Source organism: Delphinapterus leucas, chromosome 15, assembly GCF_059928025.1.
Source record: "Delphinapterus leucas isolate spDelLeu-1000000601 "Yukka" chromosome 15, BTC_Dleu_Yukka2, whole genome shotgun sequence".
Lineage (NCBI taxonomy): Eukaryota > Metazoa > Chordata > Mammalia > Artiodactyla > Monodontidae > Delphinapterus > Delphinapterus leucas.
The window spans coordinates 4,028,493-4,053,707 of NC_143143.1; the positions used below are offsets into that span (position 1 = coordinate 4,028,493).

Here is a 25,215-nt window from a genome sequence, read left to right on the forward strand (position 1 = left end):
GGGCTCTGGAAGGTCAGTTACCACCTGAGGTCAGATCACAGGTTCCTCCTGCCCACCCCTCACCCCAACAAGACCAGTCCACTCTGCCTGGGCCCACTTTTCTTTTTTTCTTAATCACTTTTTTTTTTTTTTTTCGCGGTACGCAGGCCTCTCACTATTGTGGCCTCTCCCGTTGCAGAGCACAGGCTCTGGACGCGCAGGCTCAGCGGCCATGGCTCACAGGCCCAGCCGCTCTGCGGCATGTGGGATCGTCCCAGACCGGGACACGAACCCGTGTCCCCTGCATCGGCAGGCGGACTCTCAACCACTGCGCCACCAGGGAAGCCCTCTTAATCACTATTTAAAAAAAAATTTTATTTTATTTATTTTTAACACAGCAGGTTCTTATTAGTCAATCCCTTTTATACATATTAGTGTATGTATGTCAATCCCAATCTCCCAATTCATCACACCCCTACCCCCATCACTTTCCCCCCGTGGTGTCCATATGTTTGTTCTCTACATCTGTGTCTCAGTTTCTGCCCTGCAAACTGCTTCATCTGTACCATTTTTCTAGGTTCCACATATATGTGTTAATATACGATATTTATTTTTCTCTTTCTGACTTACTTCACTCTGTATGACAGTCTCTAGGTCCATCCACATCTCTACAAATGACCCAATTTCGTTCCTTTTTATCGCTGAGTAATATTCCATTGTATATATGTACCACATCTTCTTTATCCATTCGTCTGTCGATGGGCATTTAGGTTGCTTCCATGACCTGGCTATTGTAAATAGTGCTGCAATGAACACTGGGGTGCATGTGTCTTTTTGAATTATGGTTTTCTCTGGGTATATGATGCCTGGGCCCACTTTTCTTAAAGGACAAACAAAATTTGAACATTAATTCTTTAAATGATGTCTTGTAATTATTGGATTACATCATGCCTCTACAAGAAGCCAAGCTCTCCTTGCAGGGGATTTCTCTCTTTCCTCAAAGTAAATAATCACTCTGAGGCAGAAGAACCTTTTGATTTCTGAATGTAGAAATTCAAATCTGGGTGTGACCCGGCAACAGCTCTGGGCAACATTACTGTGGAATGGGCTTCTTTGGGGAAGATTCCATACTCTTCTTATTTTTTGATGGTCACACACACAAACTATGGAGATTTAAAAAAATGTGTGCACTGGATGCGAACCCTACCATTTCTATGCACAGAAGCAGATTTTGAAAAAAGAAATCTCCAAATCTTACTCCTGCAGATTAGAAAGAAGTCAAGCACTCCCTTCCTTTGGATCCACCAGGATTAGGTGACAAATCAGAATAGGTGGTTTATAAACTTGGTTTCTGTGCTAATGCTGCCCTCTAGGGATAGAAAGTTATAAAGGTACGGAGACTTAAAAGAGATTTACGCTGCCTGGGAAAAGGGTAATGCTTGAGAAATACTGACTGGGAAAAGCCCATTACAGCAGGGCCACAGCTGCCTGCTTTTTACTATACTATAGGGACCAGGACTTCTAAGATAAAAAGTGGGAGGTAAATGTTTCCTGAAATAAATGTAAGTTCAAATACTGATAACGTTCTCTAGAATGTCCACTTAACAGAACCAATGGGACAATATAAGTAACACCCGGGGCAATGCCAGGAGGTGGACATTAATATAATCTGATTACTGCTCTGGGCATTGGGGAATAAAATGGACAAATACAAATCCCCTACCTTCAGAGAATTTACTGGGGATGGAGGGAAGGTCACACCATATGTCAAATAAGTAAAATACACAGTGAGATAAGATTATAGGTGCTTAGGAGAAAAACACAGGGAGGAAGAATGTTAGCATTGGGTTGCAGAAAGGGAAATTATTCATAATTTTAAAGTGGGTGGTTGGGGAAGGCCTCTCTGAGAAGGTGTATTTAAGCAAAGACTTAGGAAAGCAAGTAAGCTTTGTGATGTCTGGGGGAAAGAATTCCAGGCCATGGAAACAGCAAGAAGGGAGGTGGAAAGGCCAGTAAGCTGTAAGGAGGGCAGGGTGTCTGGGGCCTGGGAAGTAATGATAAGGACTTTGGCCTGTACCCAGAGTAAACAGGTTAAAGAGGATTCCCTCTACAAGGACCTGAGTGAATAAGTCCCAAAGAACCCCCATCTGCTGGCTCCCCTTTCCTGGCGAGTTCTCAGGTCTCTGAGCCACACCTCCACCTGGGCCCTGGGCCTCTCCTCCCTTGTGCTGCGCTCACCTGAAAGGGCGGGAGGGCAGAGGTTGTGACTAAGCCCTGTCCAAAGGAGTTTGCTCATGGCGGACGCTCAACACAGTGCAAGACTGTGGAACCAGCTACTTACAGCTATGATTTTTAAACTATGGACTACAAACCATTGGTGGGTTATGAAATCATTTCAGTAGATTATGATAAAAAAAAAACTAGAACGGGAAAGAAGATACTAGAGTGCATCCACATGTCAGGCATTTGTTTTTTGTAAAACTATTGTTTTGGTTATACATATATGTGTTTATGCATGTGTTGGTTCTATGGTAAAATATATTCCTACTATAGGTCACAGTTAAAACAGTCTGAAAACGATCAACTTAGGATTCATTCATTTATTCAAGAACCAAAAAGTTTCTCTAAAGGATCAGAGAGGCTCTTTCTTCCAGGGACCAGCTGTGAGGAATTGAAAAATGGACCCATCTCCAGTTTACCCTAGAGGTAATGCTTTTAGTGAGGAACAATGCATGAGAATCAGGTAGAACAACAGTCTTCAGGAGGGCTCAGGAGCAAAGCAATGTATTATGAAGTGGGGGATCTAATAAAAGGTCACTTCGACTGTCAAAAATAAACATTGTTAGAACTTGGACAGAAACAAGCCCAGTGCTCACTCCAAGGGCTACTCCTGGGGGACTTCCCTGGTGGCGCAGTGGTTGAGAGTCCGCCTGCCAATGCAGGGGGCAAAGGTTTGAGCCCTGGTCCAGGAAGATCCCACATGCCGTGGAGCAACTAAGCCCGTGCGCCACAACTACTGAAGCCTGTGCACCTACAGCCTGTGCTCCGCAACGAGAAGCCATTGCAATGAGAAGCCTGTGCACTGCAATGAAGAGTAGCCCCCGCTAGCTGCAACTATAGAAAGCCCATGTGCAACAACGAAGACCCAACACAGCCAAAAATAAATAAATAAAAAATAAAAAAAAAAAAAGGGCTACTCCTGGGCTTCCTGGAACTTCTGGGAATCCTGGCCTGGAAGAGCCAGCAAAGCCAGCTCTTCCCTGCTCTCACTCCACTGTCAACATGCCCTGGAAGGGAAGCTCCAGATTTCAGGAAAACCAAAAGATGTACCTCCCACAATACGCTTCGAGACCTCATCTATATTTTCATGGTGTTAGCTAGCTGGGCAGGGGTGTTGAGGGGCAGACAGACAATAAAGGCCACTCACAATCCAGAACTTGGAGAGGGGTGACCCTCTGCCTCAGTGTTAAACCGGGAAATGCTACGTATTTCTTGCGGGAGACAGACAAGTGGCAGAAGGGCTCAGGGAGCAAGTCTACAAATCAAACAGGAGAGGCATGGCCAAGGAGAAGAGTGCTACAGCCTAATGAACAGCCTCACAACCTGAGAAACAGAAGGATATTACCTGAGCTACCTGAGGTTAGAAAAAGAAGAAACGAAGGATTTGTCAGCCTGACTCCACATGCTCTAAAGAAGACGTAACTGCACCAGCCAGCTCAAGTATCTCTGGCCTTGTCACAGCTACCATCCTGCAGCCGTGACAAATAGCCATGAGATGACTGGACCTGTCCCCTGCCTTGCGCTCCCTCTTAGATGTGCTTTTGGGGACAGACAGCATGTGCTGGAAGGCCAACCTAAGTGTCTGTGTGGCAGTTACATCTGGGACTCTAGCTGCATTCTGTTTTCTCTTTTAATCTTGTGTGGATTTGGCTTGCGTCAGTGTAAAATTCAGCTTCTGGATCAGTAGTGTCAGACAAAACCCTTGACCCTGGCACTCACTTTCTGTGTGCACAAAAATCACTGGGGTTGCTAATAAAAGATGCAGATTCTAATGCTGTGGTGCTGGGCGGGCCCAGGAACCTGCACATAGAGCAGCCTCTTGGGACACTGCTACAGCTGGCTTACAGATTATGCTTTGAGAAACCTTGCCCAGATCCCCACACTGCCTCCTTACGAGGTCTGGCCTTGATGGCTTTCCTCTAGGACAGCCATGACTACTCTTCAAGGGTAAATAAATGGTAATTAATGTCCCTCACCTAACAGGCTGCCCAGTTTCCTGGGCATTCCTGAGTAGACAGCATGCACACTTTTGTTGTTTTTTTCTTCTTTGACAAAGTTAGAAAAAAAGGTCTTTTGAACATACTGTTCACTTGTATTTTAGCCTGGTGTGATGATGCACTGTAAGCCAGAAAAGGAGAGAAACCAGGCCCCGCCACCAGGCCTGTGAGAAGGAGTGGAGACCACCTTAGTCAGCAGCCCTCCCCAGTGGCAGGTCCGGCAACAGGCTGGGAGATTTATGCAGCTGGGGTTCCAATAGGCTGCCCAGGTAGAGGAGGAGCCATGAGGTCTGAGCACAGGAGGAAGGAGGAAGCAGAGACCTCAATCACAGGTAGTTCAGTGGAAGTGCTGATTCTAAGGTGGAGTGCAGTTTCAGGGGGCATTCTGTACAGCTGGCAGTGGTACCAGCACCCAGGGTCAGGACTTAGGGTTCAAAATACCCCTTGGTGGACGTTGGATAGGACAGCTCACAGAGGTCTCTGACCTAGGCTTTCCACCTTATGAGCAAAGGTTTCCAAAGAGGGAGACCCCTGTAGGCCACTCACGGTGGCCTGTTTCCGCAGGAGGCAGCCTGGCTGCTCCCCGAGCCTGTACCTCCACCTCCTTCCCGCCCCCACAGATGGTTTATGCCCTACCAGAAGAGCCCAAGAGGTGAATATAGTTATAATAAAATGAGAAAACATCCCCAAAGAGGTCTGGACTAACAGTTGTGCTGCACAGGTCAGTAAGGCTCTCTGGGACAGGGAAGGCGTAGAAACTTTCTCAAATGTTAAAGCTAATAGAAGAAAATGTAGGCAAATATCTGTGTATTCTTTGGTTAGGAAAGGATTTCTTAAACAATTCCCCAAAGCACCCACTACAAAGGTGAAGCAACTGAACTGAGTAGTTTTATCCTAAGGAGGACACCATAGACCAGGGTTAACAGATGTGTGACTGACTAGAAGATATCTGGAGCACTTAAAACTGAAACAAGATTAATGTCTAGAATGTACAGGGAAGTGGCAAAAATTGGGAAGTAAAAAAAAAAGAGAAATATGATAGAAAAATGGGTTAAAGATATGAGAGGGGAGATGTGCAACTTTAAAGTTACCAAAGACAAATGGCCAACAGACACATGAAAAGATGCTCAACATCGCCAATTATTAGAGAAATGCAGATCAAAACTACCATGAGGTACCACCAAGACTAAAACACAAAGACTAAAACACCAGTCAGAATGACCATCATCAAAAAGTCTATAAATAAACTTTGGAGAGGGTGTAGAGAAAAGGAAACCCTCCTACACTGTTGGTGGGATGGTAAATTGGTGCAGTTACTAAGGAGAACAGGATGGAGGTTTCTTAAAAAACTAAAAATAGAGTTTCCATATGATCTAGCAATGCTACTACTCCTGGGCATATACCCAGAAAAAACAAAAACTCTAATTTGAGAGGATACCCGCACCCCAATGTTCACAGCAGCACTATTTACAACAGCCAAGACATAGAAGCAACCTAAATGTTCACTGACAGATGAATGGATAAAGAAGATGTGGTGTATATACAATGAAATACTACTCAGCCATAAAAAAGAATGAAATAATGCCATTTGCAGCAACATGGATGGACCTAGAGACTTCCATACTAAGTGAAGTTAAGTCAGACAGAGAAAGACAAATATTATATGATGTTGCTTTTATGTGGAATCTAAAAAAATGATACAAATGAACTTATTTACCAAACACAAATAGACTCACAGACATAGAAAACGAACTTATGGTTACCAAAGGCGGAAGGAGGTAGGAGGGATAAATTTGGAATTTGGGATTAACAGACACACACTACTACACATAAAACAGATAAACAATAAGGACCTACTGTATAGCACAGGAAACTATATTAAATATCTTATAACAACATATAATGGAAAAGAATCTGAAGAAGAATACACACACACACAACTGAATCACTTTGCTATACACCTGAAACATTATGAATCAACTATACTTCCATAAAAAAAAATAGTTACCAGAAAAATGTATATGAAAACACTTTATACTAAGCAGACTGGCAACAATCAGAAAGTCAATCCACGTGAGGTGCTGGTGAGGCTGTGTGTCAAAGGGAACCACTGAGTACAGCTGGAGAGTGTCAACTGCCTGGCCACCTCCACCTAGGGTTGCTTCCCCAGGCCCATAAGGATGCATTCAGAGGTCTAGGATGGTAGAGAGGTGCTACGGTACACAGGAGAATGGATAACAAGATGCTATGCAGGCAAGGAGAAACATTCACAAAAAGCAGTGCAGAAAAGACCTCAAAAACAGTATGAAAAAAAGAACAGAATGAGATCTACAGCACATATCATTTATGTAAATGAAAATCATACAGGCATAGAACTCTATTTTCTCAAGATACACACATATCCAAGGACACATACTGAATATTTAAAATGAGTGTCTAAGGGGGAGGAGATAGGAGTAGGGATTGGAGATGGAGAAAACCCAGTAAAACAAGAGGGGTCTTCTGCAGCTGGTTCTGATGGTGTGCTCGTAGGTGGAGAGTGTGACTGATTTAGATTCGTGGACTTGGGGTTCCAGTCCTCACCCCAAGACTAAAACACACCATTCATACACCCTGGGCTCAAACTGCTATTACTGCCCCCACCCTCCCTAGGATTTAAAAGCAGCTGTAGAAGGACTGGATTAACCTCCATATTTGCAAATCAAAAAGCAAAGCACGATGATCAGGGTGTAAGCACAGAGTGTGGGTGTATTCTGGGGTGTATCTTTCACTAATACTTTTATTTTGGTTAGGTCTGGGGATTTATTTCATTGACTTGGTCTAAATATGAATGAGTTTTAGAATACTTTAGAAAAAACCTTGAATAATAAAAAATCAAAATAATAAGAATAGCACATACTCAGAAAGACGGGTCCTGATAAGTGTAAGAGGACCCTGTAGAATCTGTGATCCTAGGGTACATGTGGTTCTGTATTTCTTGGACAGCTTTACAGACACCAGGACTTTTCACTTGGGATGAAATTCTTAGAGTGAAGAAGACACAATTCAATCTCTTCTTGGTGACTCACAGTTATGGTCTCAGTGTGTGCCAGCCACTCTGAGCCATAAGGAGTCTGCCAAGTCTGTCCCTACCCAGAATGTCCCCAGGCTGCTGGGCCTTTGGAGTCCTCATGTTTGTTTCGGATAGACAGTTTTTTCCTTGCTTTCAGGAGGCGCCCTTTTTTGCTGCTGTTTCTATGACTGCCCAGCATGCTCCTTCTTTCTCCCCATCTATTGTTAAGGAGTTGAAAACTAGATAACTTAAGTGTTTTAGAACTGGATCTCAAATAAAAATAGACTGATCTGAGGGCTAATCTCTAGGCTCACCTTGGAGGACAAAGCATCACAGACTGTGATGGTAACGATTCTGGATGCTTCAAAGGCTTTTCTGATTAGCTCCTGCCACTATTTCAGTGTGGAAGATGAAAAAAGGCAGCTGTGGAAAATTCTTCTCAAAAATGGCCATGACTACAAAATCTGCCCTGGCTTGACCTTACAGCCCTTTCCCAGCCAGATTATCTTCGCCTGCTGGGCCAACACTGTACGGGGAGTGGTACTCTCTGCCTCAGAAGACAAGTGCGAGGGGGCTGTGGAGGTACTAGGTCAATCCCCTGACTCTGTGTTCAGTTTCCCTGAGGGTGGAGCTTCCAGCCTATGCAGAGCGCCATGCAGACCCAACAACAGTCTTTAGATACTAGGGTGGAGGAGACGGGTGCCATGTCTTCTCATTTTACTAGACGACAAGCCTCTCTGACGAGGACATAGTCAGTTCTCATTAACGGGCTTTCTCACGAAATCCAACCCATGAGGTTAGTGCAGTTGGAGACCAGGTATGTGGTATGTTACTGCCTTTTTCGATCTGGTGCCTAGGTCTCATCAGACTCATCTTAAATTTTTAGGATTCACGGTTTATGAGATGTTGTCAGTGTACTTTTATGAAACCCCTGTCAAGAAAACAAGACTTCAAAAGGAAGACATCACAGAGACATAGTATCTGGAACTGTAACAGCAAATGCCATGTTTAATAATGGGATTAATCAAGTGAAGCCTGGATTTCTCTGTATTCCCTCATTTGATGAACTAGAAAATGGGGACATTATTGTAATCATGTTTGTTTTCTCCCCAGGACTCAAGGAGAAGGGAGTTATTTTTGAAGAAAACATGACAGATTTAGATTTTATGTGGTGGATTTGGGGAACTGTTTGGCGGTGTGGTTTGAACTTGTTAGGCTAAGAGCTCAGGGAGGGGTGGGGCTGGAGTCCAGATGTATGAGGCTCTGGCACGCAGAAGGCATTTAAGACAGCTTGGATGAGGTCACCCAAGGCGAGTGGGGACAAACGCAAAGGGGCACAGATCAGTGCCCCAGGGTGCTCCAGGGGTGGCATGCAGGGCAGAGAGGAAGAGATAGGAAGCTTCTGAGTCGTGGGGGTCATTAAGGCACTAGATTAGGTTTCTAAAATGGAAAGATGACAAATGAAAGAGAGCGGGTAAAACTGCTATGCCTTAGGGACTGGCAATCTCTCTTTTGGGCTACTTAATAACATCACACCCATCTCTCTCTGCCTGAGTACCTAGGCACATCCTACTTGCATTTCTCTCTGCTGATGTCTTTCACAGTTCACTACAGAATTTCTGGCATTTTGTAGTCCTACAGTGATAGGAATCCAAAGCCCTGCTAGTGTCAGGCTGCCTGGAACCAAGAACTGGCTCAAGTTTGAGCCCACTCAGCCACTAGATAACACTCAGATAATTCTTGGCTCAAATTTTGTTAATTATTGATGGGTTAGAATTGCATCATTCATGAAACATAAGATCACAAGTTGGTAGCAACTTCCTGGAACTAAAAACTTCAGTTTTAATTTACAGAAAAAGGAACTCCTAGGTGGATATCCAATTGGAGTGTACCAATACTATCTTTCCAATACTAGTACCAATACTATCTTTAGCTAGGCTTAAGGCAAGGTATTCAGGCCTTAGAGTATACATACAGGAAGAAAGATCCTCCGTAGAGTTGTTAAAACTGGTAGTTACAGTTCATATGACCATTTTTGATACTGAAACTGGTAATGATTTCTGGAAAACTTGGGAGGAGAACAGGTTCCTGAAGGAGCGGTAGGGGTTGTGGTAGGAAATAGCCAATGAGAGCATTAAAGCAGCACAGGGAGGAAAACAATTCTTCTCATTACTTCCCTTCAGTGGCTGCCTTTTCCCTGCACTCCTGTGACAGGCCCTACTTGTCTGCATTTTTTCATCTTCTGGCTCGCCTCCCTGTTGACCCCTCTATCCCACTCTTTCTCCAATGACGTTCATTTTCCCCTTCAGAAATGGACTTTCATAAGGAAGTAGAGGTCACATGTGAGCCTTTCCCTTGTGGAGTCTGTTGTCCTGTTCCCTTGAATGTGGCCTGCACTCACTCTTTTTTGGACCCCTCAGGACAACACAATCTCTCTAGTTTCCTTTTTCTTCCTCTTCCCTGAGACAGACACACAGACTTGCTCTGTTAGAAGGATTTTATGGCTCACCATGCTGGGTGGACAGATTGGAGAAAAAAATGACATATAGGAAGTTCGTTTTCAGAAACTCCCTTAAAAAAAAAAGTACTGGTTTCTGGGATGTGGTGCCAGGTACACTTCTGTGCTGGTAACTGGTAAATCCCATTGGATTTCCTTCCACTTTTATTTTTAAAGCTCACACGCCCTCCCCACCTGCTGACCCAACCCAATGAAAGGAATAGACAACACAATGTAGCAGAAGGCTTGGAGAAAAAGAGGAAGTATTTGCTGCTATTTACTGCTATGGGCAGTCTCTTCTCAAAGAGTTACCACTTTCAGATCTCCCTGTAGTAGTATAAGCATTAAATGAGAAAAGGTGTCACCTCTGGTAGGGTGCCTGGCACTGAGAGGCTTTTTTTTTTTTTCCCACATCTTTATTGGAGTATAAATGCTTTACAATGTTGTGTTAATTTCTGCTGTACAACAAAGTGAATCAGCTGTATGTATACATATATCCCCATATCCCCTCCCTCTTTAGTCTCTCTCCCACCCTCCCCATCCCACCCCTCTAGGTCATCACAAAGCATCGAGCTGATCTCCCTGTGCTATTCAGCAGCTTCCCTTCCCACTAGCCATCCACTTTACATTTGGTAGTGTATATATGTCAGTGTTACTCACTTCATCCCAGCTTCCTCCCCCGCCGCCACCCTGTGTCCTCAAGTCCATTCTGTAGGTCTGCATCTTTATTCCTGCCGTGCCACTAGGTTCATCAGTACCGCTTTTTAAAATTCCATATATATGGTATTTGTTTTTCTCTTTCTGACTTACTTCACCCTGCATGACATCCACCTCACTACAAGTAACTCAATTTCGTTCCTTTTTATGCTGAGTAATGGTCCATTGTATATATGTGCCACATCTTCTTTAACCATTCATCTGTCGATGGACAGTAGGTTGCTTCCATGTCCTGGCTACTGTAAATAGAGCTGCAATGAACATTGTAGTACATGACTCTTTTTGAATTATGGTTTTCTCAGGGTATATGCCCAGTAGTGGGACTGCTAGGTCATATGGCAGTTCTATTTTTAGTTTTTTAAAGAACCTCCATACTGCTCTCCATAGTGGATTTATCAATGTACATTCCCACCAACAGTGCAGGAGGGTTCCCTTTTCTCCATGCCCTCTCCAGCATTTACTGTTTCTGGATTTTTTGATGATGGCCATTCTGACCAGTGTGAGGTGATACCTCATTGTGGGTTTTTTTTGTTTTTTTTTTTACTGTACGTGGGCCTCTCACTGTTCTGGCCTCTCCCGTTGAGGAGCACAGGCTCCAGACGCGCAGGCTCAGTGGCCATGGCTCACGGGCCCAGCCGCTCTGCAACATGTGGGATCTTCCCGGACTGGGGCACGAACCCGTGTCCCCTGCATCGGCAGGTGGACTCTCAACCACTGCCCAGGGAAGCCCCTCATTGTGGTTTTGATTTGCATTTCTCTAATGATTAGTGATGTTGAGCATCTTTTCATGTATTTGTTGGCCATCAGTATGTCTTCTTTGGAGAAATGTCTATTTAGGTCTTCTGCCCATTTCTGGATTGGGTTGTTTGCTTTTGTGATACTGAGCTGCATGAGCTGCTTGTATGTTTTGCAGATTAATCCTTTGTCAGTTGCTTCATTTACAAATATTTTCTCCCATTCTGAGGGCTGTCTTTTAGTGCTGTTTATGGTTTTCCTCTGCTGTGCAAAAGCTTTTAAGTTTCATTAGGTCCCATTTGTTTATTTTTGTTTTTATTTCCTTACTCTAGGAGGTGCGTCAAAAAGAATCTTGCTGTGGTTTATGTCATAGAGTGTTCTGCCTATGTTTTCCTCTAACAGTTTTATAGTGTCTGGCCTTGCATTTAGGTCTTTAATCCATTTTGAGTTTATTTTTGTGTATGGTGTTAGGGTGTGCTCTAATTTCATTCTTTTACATGTATCTATCCATTTTTCCCAGCGCCACTTATTGAAGAGGCTGTCTTTTCTCCATTGTATATTCTTGAGAGGCTCTCCCTTTGAATGCTGACCTCACTAGCAGGGACTCAGCTTCTCTGCTGCTCCTCTCACCCCCTGCCATTTGTGTTTCTAACTCCCCAGCAATTAGAGAGAGCACCAGCAACAGCCTGATGTTCCTCAGGGCTTGTTTTCTACATTTGCACACAGTGCAGTGTGGGTATGTCTGTCTTTTCTTTTTCTTTTGCTCATAAGGTTTGCAGGGCAGATTCTATGCTGATATCATCCACTTAAAATATCAACTAAGTGCCCACCGGGGGCCAAGCGGACTGCCGGGTATAGTCAGCAGTGCTTGAAATTATCAAACTGTGTGCTCTCTTTATGCTTCACATATTGGCAATGTTTTGAACAGAGGGCCTAATCCTTCCACCGTGGACCCTGGCAATACTCTGCCTGGGTTACGCCTGACCACAAAGCTCTTTTCTTCAGAGTTCAGGGCCTTCCTTCCTCACTGTCCAGGGAGCGAACGGCCATTTATAAACATCTAATTTGCCCACAGGCACACGGTCAGCTCCTGGAAAAGGGATGGCAATCAAGGGGACTACATACTCGCAAAGGTTTTCAGAATGATTTTCCTGCAAAGAACCCAGAATTCTCCCAAATTCTGTACATGTTTTTTGTGGTTTTTTTTGCGGTACGCAGGCCTCTCACTGTTGTGGCCTCTCCCGTTGCGGAGCACAGGCTCCGGACGCGCAGGCTCAGCGGCCATGGCTCATGGGCCCAGCCGCTCCGCGGCATGTGGGATCTTCCCGGACTGGGGCACGAACCCGTGTCCCCTGCATCGGCAGGCGAACTCTCAACCACTGTGCCATCAGGGAAGCCCCCAAATTCTGTACATCTTAAGGAGATAGAATCCTCACTGTCTTCCCAGAAAGGAAAGAGCAAACAATGGTAAAAAATTGAAAGGGTGCAGTCATTTCTGATCTTTACTGGTACTTTCACGTTCCCTTCTTCTGTTCTGCTATCAATGGGAGGTACAATAAGGGCTGTTTAATTCTTATGAAGCAGGTTAAGAAAACCAAGAGTGACATGGATTGCTGATGTGTTGCCAATGACAGTCCCTTTCCTTTGGTGTTGGAAGGAACGTTCTCTCCTCGAACTTATCTGGAGGTAGAGTTATACCCGCTTCACAAGTGCCGTTTATACAGCAGGCTTGCAGGGAGGGAGCGGCTGCCTAGCTAGTAGTTTTTCATATCCTCATTAACAAACAAACAAACAAACCCCCTCCTCAGAGTAAACAGCAATGGTGAGCTTTCAATCTTTCCCTCCTTGCTCCTTAAGTGTGACAAAAAGAAAAGCCTCTCTTGGGCTCAAGCAATGTGACTGAATAGAAGGGTCAGAAAAGGGAGGAAAAACTGTCAACTTGACACAGGGGCATGATAAAAAATGCAAGTGGAAGAATCCCAACTCGAAAGGCACAGAAACAGGAACATAGAGACCTGTCTCGATACAGAAACGCTTCGTGCTGTCACCCTCCTAATGCCTCACTCCCTCCATGCTCCCACTTCACATGCTTTGGCAACTCCAGTTATGCTGTAAGTTTTCATATATTTTTGTTATAGGAAACAGTAAAACACTATGTATTTGGTTAGTACGCTATCCATCTGATGTCTTCAGATACTATCGTCCTTACACCCCTACTGAACTCACATGCCCACATGGCTCTTTATCCAATTTTTTTTCCTTCCTTTTTTCCTTCCCTCCCTCCCTCCCTTTCTTTCTTTATGCAGGCTGTGCTGGGTCTTAGTTGCGGCACATGGGATCTTTTAGTTGTGGCACACATGCAGGATCTAGTTCTCCAACCAGGGATCAAACCTGGGCCCCCTGCATTGCGAGTGCGGAGACTTACCCACTGGACCACCAGGGAAGTCACTCTTTATCCAACTGAAAACTAGTCCTTTCCCTTACGAATACGAGCAGTTTAATCAATGATTTTTAGTTCTGTGGGACATAATAGTATAAAGAACATCAGAGAACATTCAGGGGATGGTTACCTAGTTACTGCTCCTCAGAGGATGAGCAACACTGTCTTTCCCTGGGAGCTTGTTAGAAATGCAGAACATCAGGCTCCGCTCTAGACTTACTAAGCAGATTTGCATTTTGACAAGATCACTGAGTGATTCTAATACACAGTGAAGTTTGAGAAGCCCTGGCCTCTTCTTACACAGGTCTTGGTTTTGCTGATCTTTCTGATACCTCTATTCAGACAAGAAAAAAAATCAGGTAATATGGGTTCTTTAGTAGATCAGTTTTCACTACTGGCAATTTTTAGGGAAGTTGACTATATTCATTCTCCATTCTTTTCAGCATGGCTAAGGGGACTGGCAGAGTTTACTCAATGCTCGTGAAATCATCACTCCATCTTGCTTCAAGGGAAAGGCCATCAACATATTTAACAGTAGGGGACAAAGAGGTATGAGAGAGTGAGGTGACAGGAGGGAGCAATAGTGAAATCTACAATTCTTTATGCTTGTAAATCAAGGTCTAAAATTTATTATCAAATTTGCCAAATATTGTTGTTGAAAACGAGATGGTGAACAATGCATTTTGGAAAGCACCTTGCAAACAAACAATGCCGGCGCAGGGTCTTCAAGACTGTATATAAACCATCTGCACTGAGCACATACTCGCCTGCCCATAAAGGCTGCTTGCTGATGCAGGGAAGGACCCAGCTATGCGGGGAAGCAGGGCTTGCCTGATGCCACGTCGAGGAAGCTGCCAAAAAGAGACATTCAGAACCAGGCGAGAGTGCTGAGCTGACTGCTGATGAAGACAAATGGTCTTTTATTTTCTTGTTTGCTTATTCTTGGACTTAAATTTTCAGTACAGTTAGTCACTCAAGTATAAAACAAACCTTAGTATACCACTATCTCAAACACTATTTGATCAGAGAGAAACTAATCAATGGTGCATCCTCACCATTTGACCCTAAAGCATGCTTAACCACCACCCACTAATGCTTAACCACTTTTTCATTAGTTTTCTTCTTGTTCAAACACCCAAAGGTGACCTTTGGAAGCAAAAGTGCAACTAAGATGTTGTAAATGGGTCTCATAACACAATATGTTGCAAATGTGACTTCCCTCTCATCTCTTTTAAGCTGTCTTTCAGCCTTTATCTGTGGCCCCAATTCTCTGTTCCAGTTATATGGTGTACCGAGGGGGAACTTGTAGTGGTTGGCCATATAAGGAGCCTGTCCACAGCCTTCCTTGAACGCAAGATAAGCCCAGCCCAGGAAGGTAGAGCTGAAGGTCTACTCAATAGGAACCATGTCACTCACGCCCCCCTTCCATGTCCCCTCCCCTAGAAGGGCCTAGTGATTTTGTGAACACCTGACCCTGCAGAGAGCTGCCAGAGTGGTAGCCTGCTCTGGTGCTGCCAGTATCTTTGTTTTTCATTCTTAATTCCTTCCTTACAGCAACTACTCAAAACAACAGATGGACAATAGGACAAAACTTCACCAGAAGCCATTTGCCTTTTGTCAGGCTCCCCAAGCTCTGCTCCCCTCGGGCTCAGCAGCAATTGCCCTAGGTGCCTGGACGAAGGCTGGACAACCTGGAAATACACGGGGACACATCTGCTAAAGCTCTAATAGATTTGTCTCTGGCTCAGTTGTAAGCTCAATTATAACCACTCCTGATTTCTGTGGTTTTCTCACCTGAGTCAGGCTACAAAAGACACTGTTTTTTTTTGGCGGCCATTATGGACTGAATTGTGCTCCCTCCTAAATTCAGATGTTGAAGTCCTAACCCCCAGTAGCTCAGAATGTGAATCTGTTTAGAGACAGGGCCTTTAAAGGGGTGATTAGGTTGAAATGAGGCTCTCAGGGTAGACCCTAAGCCAACCTGACTGGTGTCCTTATAGAAGACGGGTATCTGGACATATAGAGAGACACCAGAGATTTGCGTTCACAGTGGAAAGGCCCTGTGAGGACACAGTGAGGAGGTGGCCATCTGCAAGCCAAGGAGAGAGGCCTAAGAAGAAATCAAACTTGCCAACACCTTGATCTTGGACTTCCAGCCTCCAGAGCTGTGAGAAAGTAAATGTCTGTTGTTTAAGCTGCCAATCTGTGGTATTCTGTTATGGCGGCCCTAGCAAATTAACAGGGTGGCCTTCAACGGTGATCAAACACTAGATGGTGGTGGATCTAGAGAGGTCCTGACCCTCTGTGCACACACTGCTGCCCTTTGACCTTCTTCATTCATGCTGAAACTCTAAGTCATGATTTTTGGGGGACAGATGGGAACAGGCTGTGGAGACTGTGACTAAGTCCCCGAAAACCGAGAGTGCCACTGATCTATTTTCCATTCAGATGAACACGTGGCTTCCTGGAAGTGGGGCCTCTAAGTACATGTCGACTTTGGGGGAATAATAATTTTTTTCTTTGGCCGTGCCGCGTGGCTTGTGGGATTCTCAGTTCCCCGACCAGGGACTGAACCCAGGCCCCTGCAGTGAAAGTGCCAAGTCCCAACCACTGGACCAGGGAATTCCCAATAATCCTGTAGTTATACCAGTTACTTCTACCTTTACTAATGGTAATCCTCAGAATATACCACCCCCCTCAACGCAATGTGGTGCTTAGAGTATGAAGAGATAGTTTATGCTACTGACCAATTTCAACAGGAATCGGACTCAATATATCTTCTGGGAATAAAAAGAAGTTTCCAAAATTCACAAAATACATGTTGAATTAAATCTGCATCCGTCTCCCTGCATTCTCTTGCCAGTACACAACAACAAATAGTTATGATACTAAAGTGTGATTAAATCGATTTCAACAAATATTTATCAAGCAAGCTAGACACTGTATTAGCAAGTGGAAATAAAACCATGAACAAGACTCTGTCTCTGACTTTCAGGAGGAGATTACAGCAGACCAGGAACTGCAATCTCAAAACGCCCATATGGGTGGCAGGTAATGCAAGCTGCTAGAAAATAACCAATCGTGGTGACCAATAGCTGCCAATCAAAAGCGAGATTCAGTTTGCCTAAGCTTTAAATTTAAGAGAAGCCAGAAATCTGAAATTTTACATAAAATCTGATTTCATATATTGGTAGCTAACTAAAAAAATAGTTTATAATGTTGGTGAGGACTAAATGAAAATGGCTATGAGCTGCATCAGGGGTGTGTGTGTGTGTACACACACACGCGTGCGCTGGGGGTAGGGTTTTCTGCACTTTACAGACCAGATTTAGGACCGGGCACAGCTGAGGGATGAGCACTGGCACCAAGGAAACGTTCACAACCTTGGCTCTAGGTTTAGGCTTGTTTGTTCATCCAGCTACTGAACTGCTGCCACTCACCAGCTGGTCCGGCTGTCTCCACCCTGCCCCCACCCTTTTTACAAAGGTATATGTGGTTTTCCTTAACCATCAAGACACTGCTCCCTCTCCACCTTTCTCCCCAGGCCCCCACACCCTCCCAAGACAAGTACAAGAGTTCATGGTTACTGCTGCTCGGAAAAGGCCTCTGTGAAAAGAGCTGTCTTCTCATAAAGCAGAGATCATCAGGGAGTGGTGGTGTCTACTCTTCATGACTGACTAACTTGTTCCTCCAAACAAATGCTTATGCCAGGTCCTGAATAGGTGCCGGCTAAGAGGTGGATCCTACAGTGTTTCTGTTCAGGTATCGGCTACTGTAGAGTGGGACAAGAGAGAAGGGTCACATGGTGTTCTAGCTGTTCAGGGGAGGGGTGGGGCCTGGGAAGGCTGCACAAAGGAGAGGGTCTGGCTGAGGTTCAAAGGTTCAGGAAGAGTCATCCAGGAGAGGGTGGAGTGTGTAACAAGTACAAAGAGCAGAGATGTGAGAGAGCTGGTCTAGTGAGGAAACTCAAGTCGTGTGGGGCTGGAACATGATGCTGGGAGAAGGAAGATGTGCAGGAGAGGAGTCTGGTGAGGCCAACTAGATCCCGGGCCAGATGTGTAAGGCCTCCTAAGGTGCATCCTAAGAGCCATGGGGGCTATGGAGGGTGTTAAACAGGAGACAACGTGGCCAACTTTGTTCTGTAGGAGATCACTCCAGTGCAGGTATGGAGCATGAAACTGGAAGTGGAAGCCTTGTGAGGAGGCTGCTGTGATCCGGGCGAGCAGCGCAGGGCAGAGGAGAGATTTGGAGAGAACTTGGTGGCAGGTTGCAAGGAGAGGTGGGAGAGTGGAGGAGAAGGGAGCTGCGGGGAGTAGGGGGTCTAGGATGGAAGGTGAGAAGCTGAGGCGCTTTGTGCTTGAGGTTCTCTCTCTGGATCCTATCGCTTGACCTTCGGGGATCCGCTGGTCAGAAAATCTACAGGAGTGCTGAGATTTCCTAAGCCTTGGCCTAAGAAGCTGCAACTTATAGGTTTGTTCTGTCTTTACAAGAGACATGGCGTGGTATCTATCAGCCTCTCTACCCACTCTCATGGTGGGACGGGGACACGCACGCACAGTGTGGGTATCCGCTCTGCACCAACTGGACTGCCTGAGACCAGTTTACTGAACAATCTGATGCTGGGACAGATGTATTCTCTCCAACACCAAACCCCACCTGTGGGCAGTGCTACATCTGGCACCAGCCCCACCTGAGAGGGGGAAGCAGGTTAAATAGTCAGTGGTTACTGAGATTCTTCTGTGGAGCTCCAAAGTATAAAACAGGGCCTCTGCCTGCCTACCTACCTACCTACCTATCTATTTACCTGCCAATTTATCTATTTAATTAATGTGGATCCACAGAGCAGTGTGGCCTGGAGAGGGCTTTGTGGAGGCAGCAGGACAAGAGGTGAAGAGAATGGTCCAGGTGAAGGCACGTGCATGAGCAGAGGCAGGCACGTGGACGACCTGGTCTGGTCTGTGAGAAATCAGGAGGCAGAGGCCAGATTTCTTTCTTTTGAAAGAGTGTCAAAGGCCTGGGCTCTAGAAGCCACTGCAGGTTCTAACTGGGTGATGTGAAGGAACAGCAAGGCTGACAACATTATAGGGCATACTGGAGGGAGGAAAAGAGAGTCAGGAGACTGAGTGCAGGAGGCCACAGCTACAGTCCAGAGTGAAAGTCCGACCAGGTGAAGTGGGGAGATAAGAGACTCTGAAGAAATTCTTCCATATGGCTAGATTTAGACGAAAAAACCCAAACAACCCTAAGTCATCACAGGCTATGAGAAAAATCTGCCAGTCAAGGAATCCTTGGGAAGATTGTTCAAAGAAATGCTGACACCCACTTGTAGGAGCGCAAAGAAGGGAGCCTTTAAAGCAATGTGGAGGTAAAACGGTTAATGTTTGTATATGTTAGCTTCATATGTAACAGAGCAGAACTCCCGCAATTTAATTGAAAGGTTAAAATTTGATTTTAAAATAATAGCGTGGAAAGAAGAAGTATCAACTCTCAAAGACTCAGATATGGCATCGTTTATTAAATACCTGCTATATACTGCTTACTCTACTGGGTGCTTCACACCCATCATCTTGTCAATCCCTAACCCCCTGCACAGAGGCAAGTGAGTCACAGACAAGAATCTAAGGCTCCTGCAAGGGAAGTGACTTTTCTGGGCTGTATCTCCGTGGATGGAGGAGAGAGGCAGGACCACACAGATCATGAAGCTCATAGCACCACCTCTATCTGAAAGAAATGCTTTTTTCCCCAGCTTCATACCTTAAAAATTTATGCAAATTTTAACACAAAACGAAGCTGACAGTGAAAGTGTTGACAGCAGGTGCAAAAAATGAGTATGACTCTGAAACAAGGTAAGCCCTGTCAGAACCGCTGCTGGGGAAATCTCCCAACAGCACTTGCAGCAGAGCCAGTGAGCTGCTTCCCTGCAGCCTCTGTCCACATGGCATTTCTGTGCGGAACAAAGTGGCGCAGTCTGCTCCAGACCTACTGCTTCGGTCCTGTCTGCCTGTCTGCAGGGCTACCACAGCTTCGATGGCACTCTTGGAACACAAACAGCACCCCAGACACCCTGAGAGGGCACAAAAGGGGGACAGGTGCACAATTAGAAAGAGTAGGCTTGTGCTGGAAAAAGCCAGTCTAATCTAAGCCCTTATTCTTGCAGAAGAATGGCACTTCAGGCCTAACAAGTGGTAAAAAAATAAAGGACTCACAAACAGTACAATATGAGAACCATGACAGACAGAAAGGCCACTGGCCTTCTTTGGGCCTCAGGTTCAAAGTACTTCCCCTCCAGCCATTGTCCCCTGCTATTATTTCAAGGCTGACCTTGGGCCTATGACCAGGTGTGCATCCAGCTGGGGTGCTCCAAAATGGGACCAGTGAATGCCGGAAATACTCTCATCCAAGGTCTATGTTTCCAGTGGGTAGGGGTTACTGTTTCTTAAAGACAAAGCCAAACAAAAGCAAACCAAAACAAACCAGATCCTGTTCTGTTCTATGACCTTCCTAAGAAAACCTAACTAGCGGCCCAGTTTAAGTAAAATATTGGTATAACACACACACACAAGTGGGGCCTGCCCACCCAACAGTTTCAGGGTACTCTGATGTAATTAAAAGGTGTGGAAAGCTGAAAATGATTTTATTTTGTATTAGCATTATTTCTAAACTGTCAAGGTGTTCACTTCAGGGCAAACACATATTACTTAGAGACTGCTGAACATGCACTTCCATGCATCAATCAAGGAGTCACCAAGGATTCCCCTGCCCTCTGAACACTATGTGCTCTTACTGTACGTGCAGCACAGGCAATGAATGCCTCCTACATTCACTAAAGGTGAGCATGAGATAAATTTTATTGCTAGTGATATAACTGCATTCTTTTGGCTTTCTTGCCATTTTTCTAAGCTTTCCACTATAAAGGAGAAAAAAAGGGACATCCATGGGGAAAAAAGGGAATGAATGTAAGATCCAGGCCACGATTTAAAGGCCCATATACAGGGAGTTCCATGGTGGTCCAGTGGTTGGGACTCCTCACTCTCACTGCCAAAGGCCAGGGTTCGATCCCTGGTCGGGGAACTAAGATCTTGCATGCCGTGTGGCTTGGCCAAAATAAACCATAAAAAAATAAAAATAAAAATAAAGGTCGATATACAGTTTTTGGTAGACTATAACAACAAGCACTTATAAAGGCATTGTTCCAAGAGCTTGTCACTACACCTATAATCAGGATCCTCAGATTAGAAAGAAATTACTAATAACCAGTCTGGAATCTGGCCATTCAATTGCTAATACTGAGGGTTAAGAGCGAAACAGCTTAATCCTCTTCCAGGTGTGTCTGTCATTACTTCACTCTGCATTTGCTGTCCACAATCCTGGAAGCGTTACGCAGGACTTCCCAGGAAAGAGTCTGCCCAGGGAGGGGGTTATACATGCAGAGGCCATGCAGGTTACTGAAGCAGAACCCAATAAAAACCAGAGCAAGGGGATACTGGGGTGTGAAGGAGTTAGATAAATAGTTTATTGTTCACCTCCCGGTTCCTGCAGAGCCGATGCGTTCCTTTTTTACATACAATGACATACCACACAATCCTCTGCCCCACCCTCAAAGCAAGACTACACATATTCCCAACTAGCAGGCCACCAGATTTTGCAACTGTACTTCTGTAACTAACTGTGATTTCTATCTTCCACCTAGCCCCTATCTTGATATCGAAGGGGGTGGAGTTTCCTCCCAAGTTCAGAGATGGGCACTCCAGTTTGGGCTTGCCTGACTGCACGCCCACTGAAGCCAAAGAAGGCTGGCCTTGGCCTCCCTGAGAGGACCAGAATCTGTGCTTATTTGTGAGGCTCTGAGGCCCTCTGCTGACTGCCTGCTGTAACTGTCAGTTCCTCACTAGACCAGTAAGAAAATGGTCCTCAGAAACCTTCCCATCTCACTGCCATCTACAAGGCTTTCAATTTACTGAAAACACCCACATGCAGAGAAATACGCAATACAGCTTTACGTCATCTGAGCTCATGCAACGTAAATATTTTTATCCACATTTAATAAACAGCATCTACAGAACATTAAGGCTTGTGCCCAGTCTCAGGACGGGAACTACCATGGTCAAGATCTGCCCGAGATATCCTCTGACCAGCATCGCAGCCTCACCAAGTACGTACAGTTAATCTCATTCTACAGATGAGCACAGTGAGATTAAGGCAACTTGGGCTCCCCACACAACCTGGTGGTCAGGAGACTGGCTCTGGGCAGATGTGGGTGGTCTTCCTCGGCCACTCACTGAATGGTGACCGTGGGCTAGCAGCTCATCTCCCAGCTTTAGTTTCCTCGTCTATGAAGGAGAGATAATGGAGTTACAGGACTGAATGAGACGCTGCACTTCTAGTACCCACAGGGTGGCGGCACCCAGCAGCAGACTAACAGACGTTTTAGCTGCTGCTCTGCCATCGCTATCATCACAGCCTGGGCCTCCAGGCCTCATGCCTGCCAAACACAGCTGCAGGAAAACCCTGCCCCATGGGGGGGGGGGGGTCTAGAGCAATAACTTGAGTCGGAGAGGCCCCCTCATACAGAAGGTGGCAGAGCCTATTTTTGGACAGCAGATTACCAAGTGAGAGCTGGTTTCTCTCACTTAAAAGGCAAAGGGAAATCGAGAGAACTGACACAGCAATGAGCGCATTAAAGAACCGAAACCCAGGTCCGTAGACACTGCTGAGGAAACTGAGGATGCCGCAGGTGAGCGGAGGATGAGCACCTGGAAACAACATGGGCAGTATGGCTGGCTTCCAGTTACTTTCCAATAACCCTGACCACACAGGGATTGGAACAACCCTGGGAAGAGCACCAGGGAAATTTATGGGAGCCACAAGTATAGAATATTGAAAAGACTTAGTAAAGTTGCCAAATCTAAGAGTAGGAGAAATGAGATACACAGTGGGATGAATAATAATAACAGCTAACATTCACTGAGTGCCCATGGACTAAACATCTTACTTATATTAAGTCATTCAATCCTTATAGCCAATCTCTCAGGAGGGGGCTATTCTCCTCCCTATTTTCACAGTAGGGGAAACTGAGACAGAGGGTGAAGGGGGCTGTGTAAGGCCACACGACTAGCTGGTGGAGGGGCTGGGATTTGAACGCAGGCAGTGGCAGTGCTGTTCCAGCCAGCCCCAGTGAAGAGTGCTGGACTAACCACCTGCTTTGCCACTGTCTAGTGACTCTGGGCAAATTCTTTCGCCCCAGAATGGTGCAGCACAGAGAAAATACTATATAAACAAATGGTGTATTTATTGATACACTAAAGAGATGTATTTGGTGGAACAGACTGTTAGGAAGCCAGAACTTGGGCGAGGCCTCCCAGTATTGGGAGAGCTGACCGGAGAGCCCCTTGACAGTTCTCCTTGCCTCCAGTTCCTGGGAGTTGAAGTCTTCATCAGAGGCGCAGTTATTTGATAAGGCCTTAGCTCCAGGCGCTATGGCAACAGACCACAAAATCAAACCACTGAAATCAAGCAAGTGAAAGAACATTCCTGTTGTGGAATCTGCCAGTGGAATGTGCTGTTGCAGGATACAATTAAAAAAAAAAGAAAAGGAAAAAAAGCCACCAGGAGAATGAGAGTATTAGTGTGAGTGTGTGCATTTTAAACAACTGGTCTTACAGAAACAGGAACAGGCGTGTCTTTAGAATTGCCCTTGGTGAGATAGAACCTGAGCAGCTAGATCATCACACTGATAAAGAGCTAGCCCTCCCAACACACTTGGATCGATAAAGCCAGAACCTCCACTGTCCACACAGCACGTTGGCCCACTCATACCCACCTTTCTGCTGAGCTGCCAGAGCCCCAGGGCAGGGAGCATGGTGGCTCCGCCATCACTCTAAGGATGAAAGCAGCAGCGCTAACTGCACTGCATTGCCTGTGTGTGGCTGAGCTGCATCCTTACGCTGTCTTCTTACTGCCCTTTTTTCAAACTGCTGCCAGAATAATCTTCTGAAAACCTTTATTTGATCATACCATCCCCTTTCCCACCCTGGATGGACCTGCTATTGTTAACTAGAAGACGCCCACACTCTTCCCACAAGGACTGTCCCCTTCACCAAATGGCTCACCACCGGCCACTGCCCCACCCCTCCCTCAGAAACACACCTTAAATATGCTGTGTCTTCTTCTGGGAGGCCTCTCCCCACTCCTCTGCCCTAGCTACCCAGCAGCCTTCCAGGTCCAATCCTAAAGTCACTTCTATAATGTTTCCTCAACTCTCCCAGGCAAAACCAGCAGTCCCCTCTCATCCACTCCCTCCCCAGCTGACACGCCAGGCTCTGAGGCTCTCCCACGCAGGCAGGATGGGTGGTGCCTGGCTCTACTCTGGCTCTGACAGCTTCCCTAAGTGGTAGGCCTGCATATCCGACTGGCTCTTCAACATTTCCGCCTGGAGGTCTAAAAGGCATCACAGACACGTCTGAAACACAAAGTTTGATCCCCTCACCTCCCCACAAAGCTGTTCTTAGTCTCCTCTGTAACACTAAGGGACACCACCACCCACTAGCTGCGCAAGCAAAAACCCTGGATTCTTCCTTTTTCTTCACCCCCCCCCCCCTCACTTATCCCACCAGCCAGTCCTCTCAGCTCTACCTCAAACCCACCCACTCTCATGTTTCCCGAAGCCTAAATCCAGAATCACTGCTAGCCTGGACCCTGTAGTGCTGGAATAACCAGAATCTAAACCAAAAATAAATAAATTTTAAAAAAAGGATGCTACAAAGGTGACCAAAGGTGACAAACTCCCTGAGCCAACAGCAACCAGGATGGAACACGTGCACCCACTCTCACAATGACGGCTTCACAGGCACATCCGATGTATGTATGTATGTATTTATTTATGGCTGCGTTGGGTCTTTGCTGCTGTGCACGGGCTTTCTCTAGTTGTGGCAAGCGGGGTCTACTCTTTATCACAGTGCGCGGGCTTCTCATTGCAGTGGCTTCTCTTGTTGCGGAGCAGGGGCTCTAGGCTTCAGCAGATGTGGCACGCGGGCTCAGTAGTGGCTCGCAGGCTTAGCTGCTCCGTGGCATGTGGGATCTTCCCGGACCAGGGCTTGAACCTGTGTCCCCTGCACTGGCAGGTGGATTCTTAACCACTGTGCCACCAGGGAAGCCCCCATCGGTTTGTTTTGGTTCTTCTCATGCTGTTTCTTTACCCCAGCAGCTTCTCTCCTCACGGCAGGGACAATCAAGAAACGCCTGCACTAAAATGCAAGCACAACTGTCCACTCAGAGGAGGACGACTAAGACCAGAGTGGGTGTCACGCTGCCAGGACAAACTCTGTACCGATGTGCTGGCCTATACTTGCTTTTGCTCAAATCTGGACTCCGAAAATGCCTGTTTTGTCTTGAAATCCTCCGGAATCACCTCAAAGGCTACTTCACAAAGCAGGCCTTCAAAGGTGTCAGTGCCTCTCTGAAGGGCAGCCAGGCAGCATGTGTCACTGTTCAGCCTGGGGCAGCCAGTCTCCGTGCTGAA

The 25,215-nt window shown here is 45.8% G+C and overlaps 1 protein-coding gene across 13 annotated transcripts in view; it reads right to left on the reverse strand.

The window, feature by feature from the left end:
• RNF216 (ring finger protein 216) overlaps positions 1–25,215 on the reverse strand; it is a 171,987-nt gene that overhangs the window by 40,829 nt on the left and 105,943 nt on the right. The window contains exon 14 of one of the 13 annotated variants that reach the window (XM_089895556.1): positions 1,226–25,210. The exons of the other annotated variants lie outside the window; for them this stretch is intronic. Coding sequence (XP_089751682.1) covers positions 25,178–25,210 — 33 coding nt within the window. The 3' untranslated portion in view covers positions 1,226–25,177. Of the gene's footprint in view, positions 1–1,225; positions 25,211–25,215 lie in introns of those variants that run through there. 13 annotated transcript variants of the gene reach the window in all.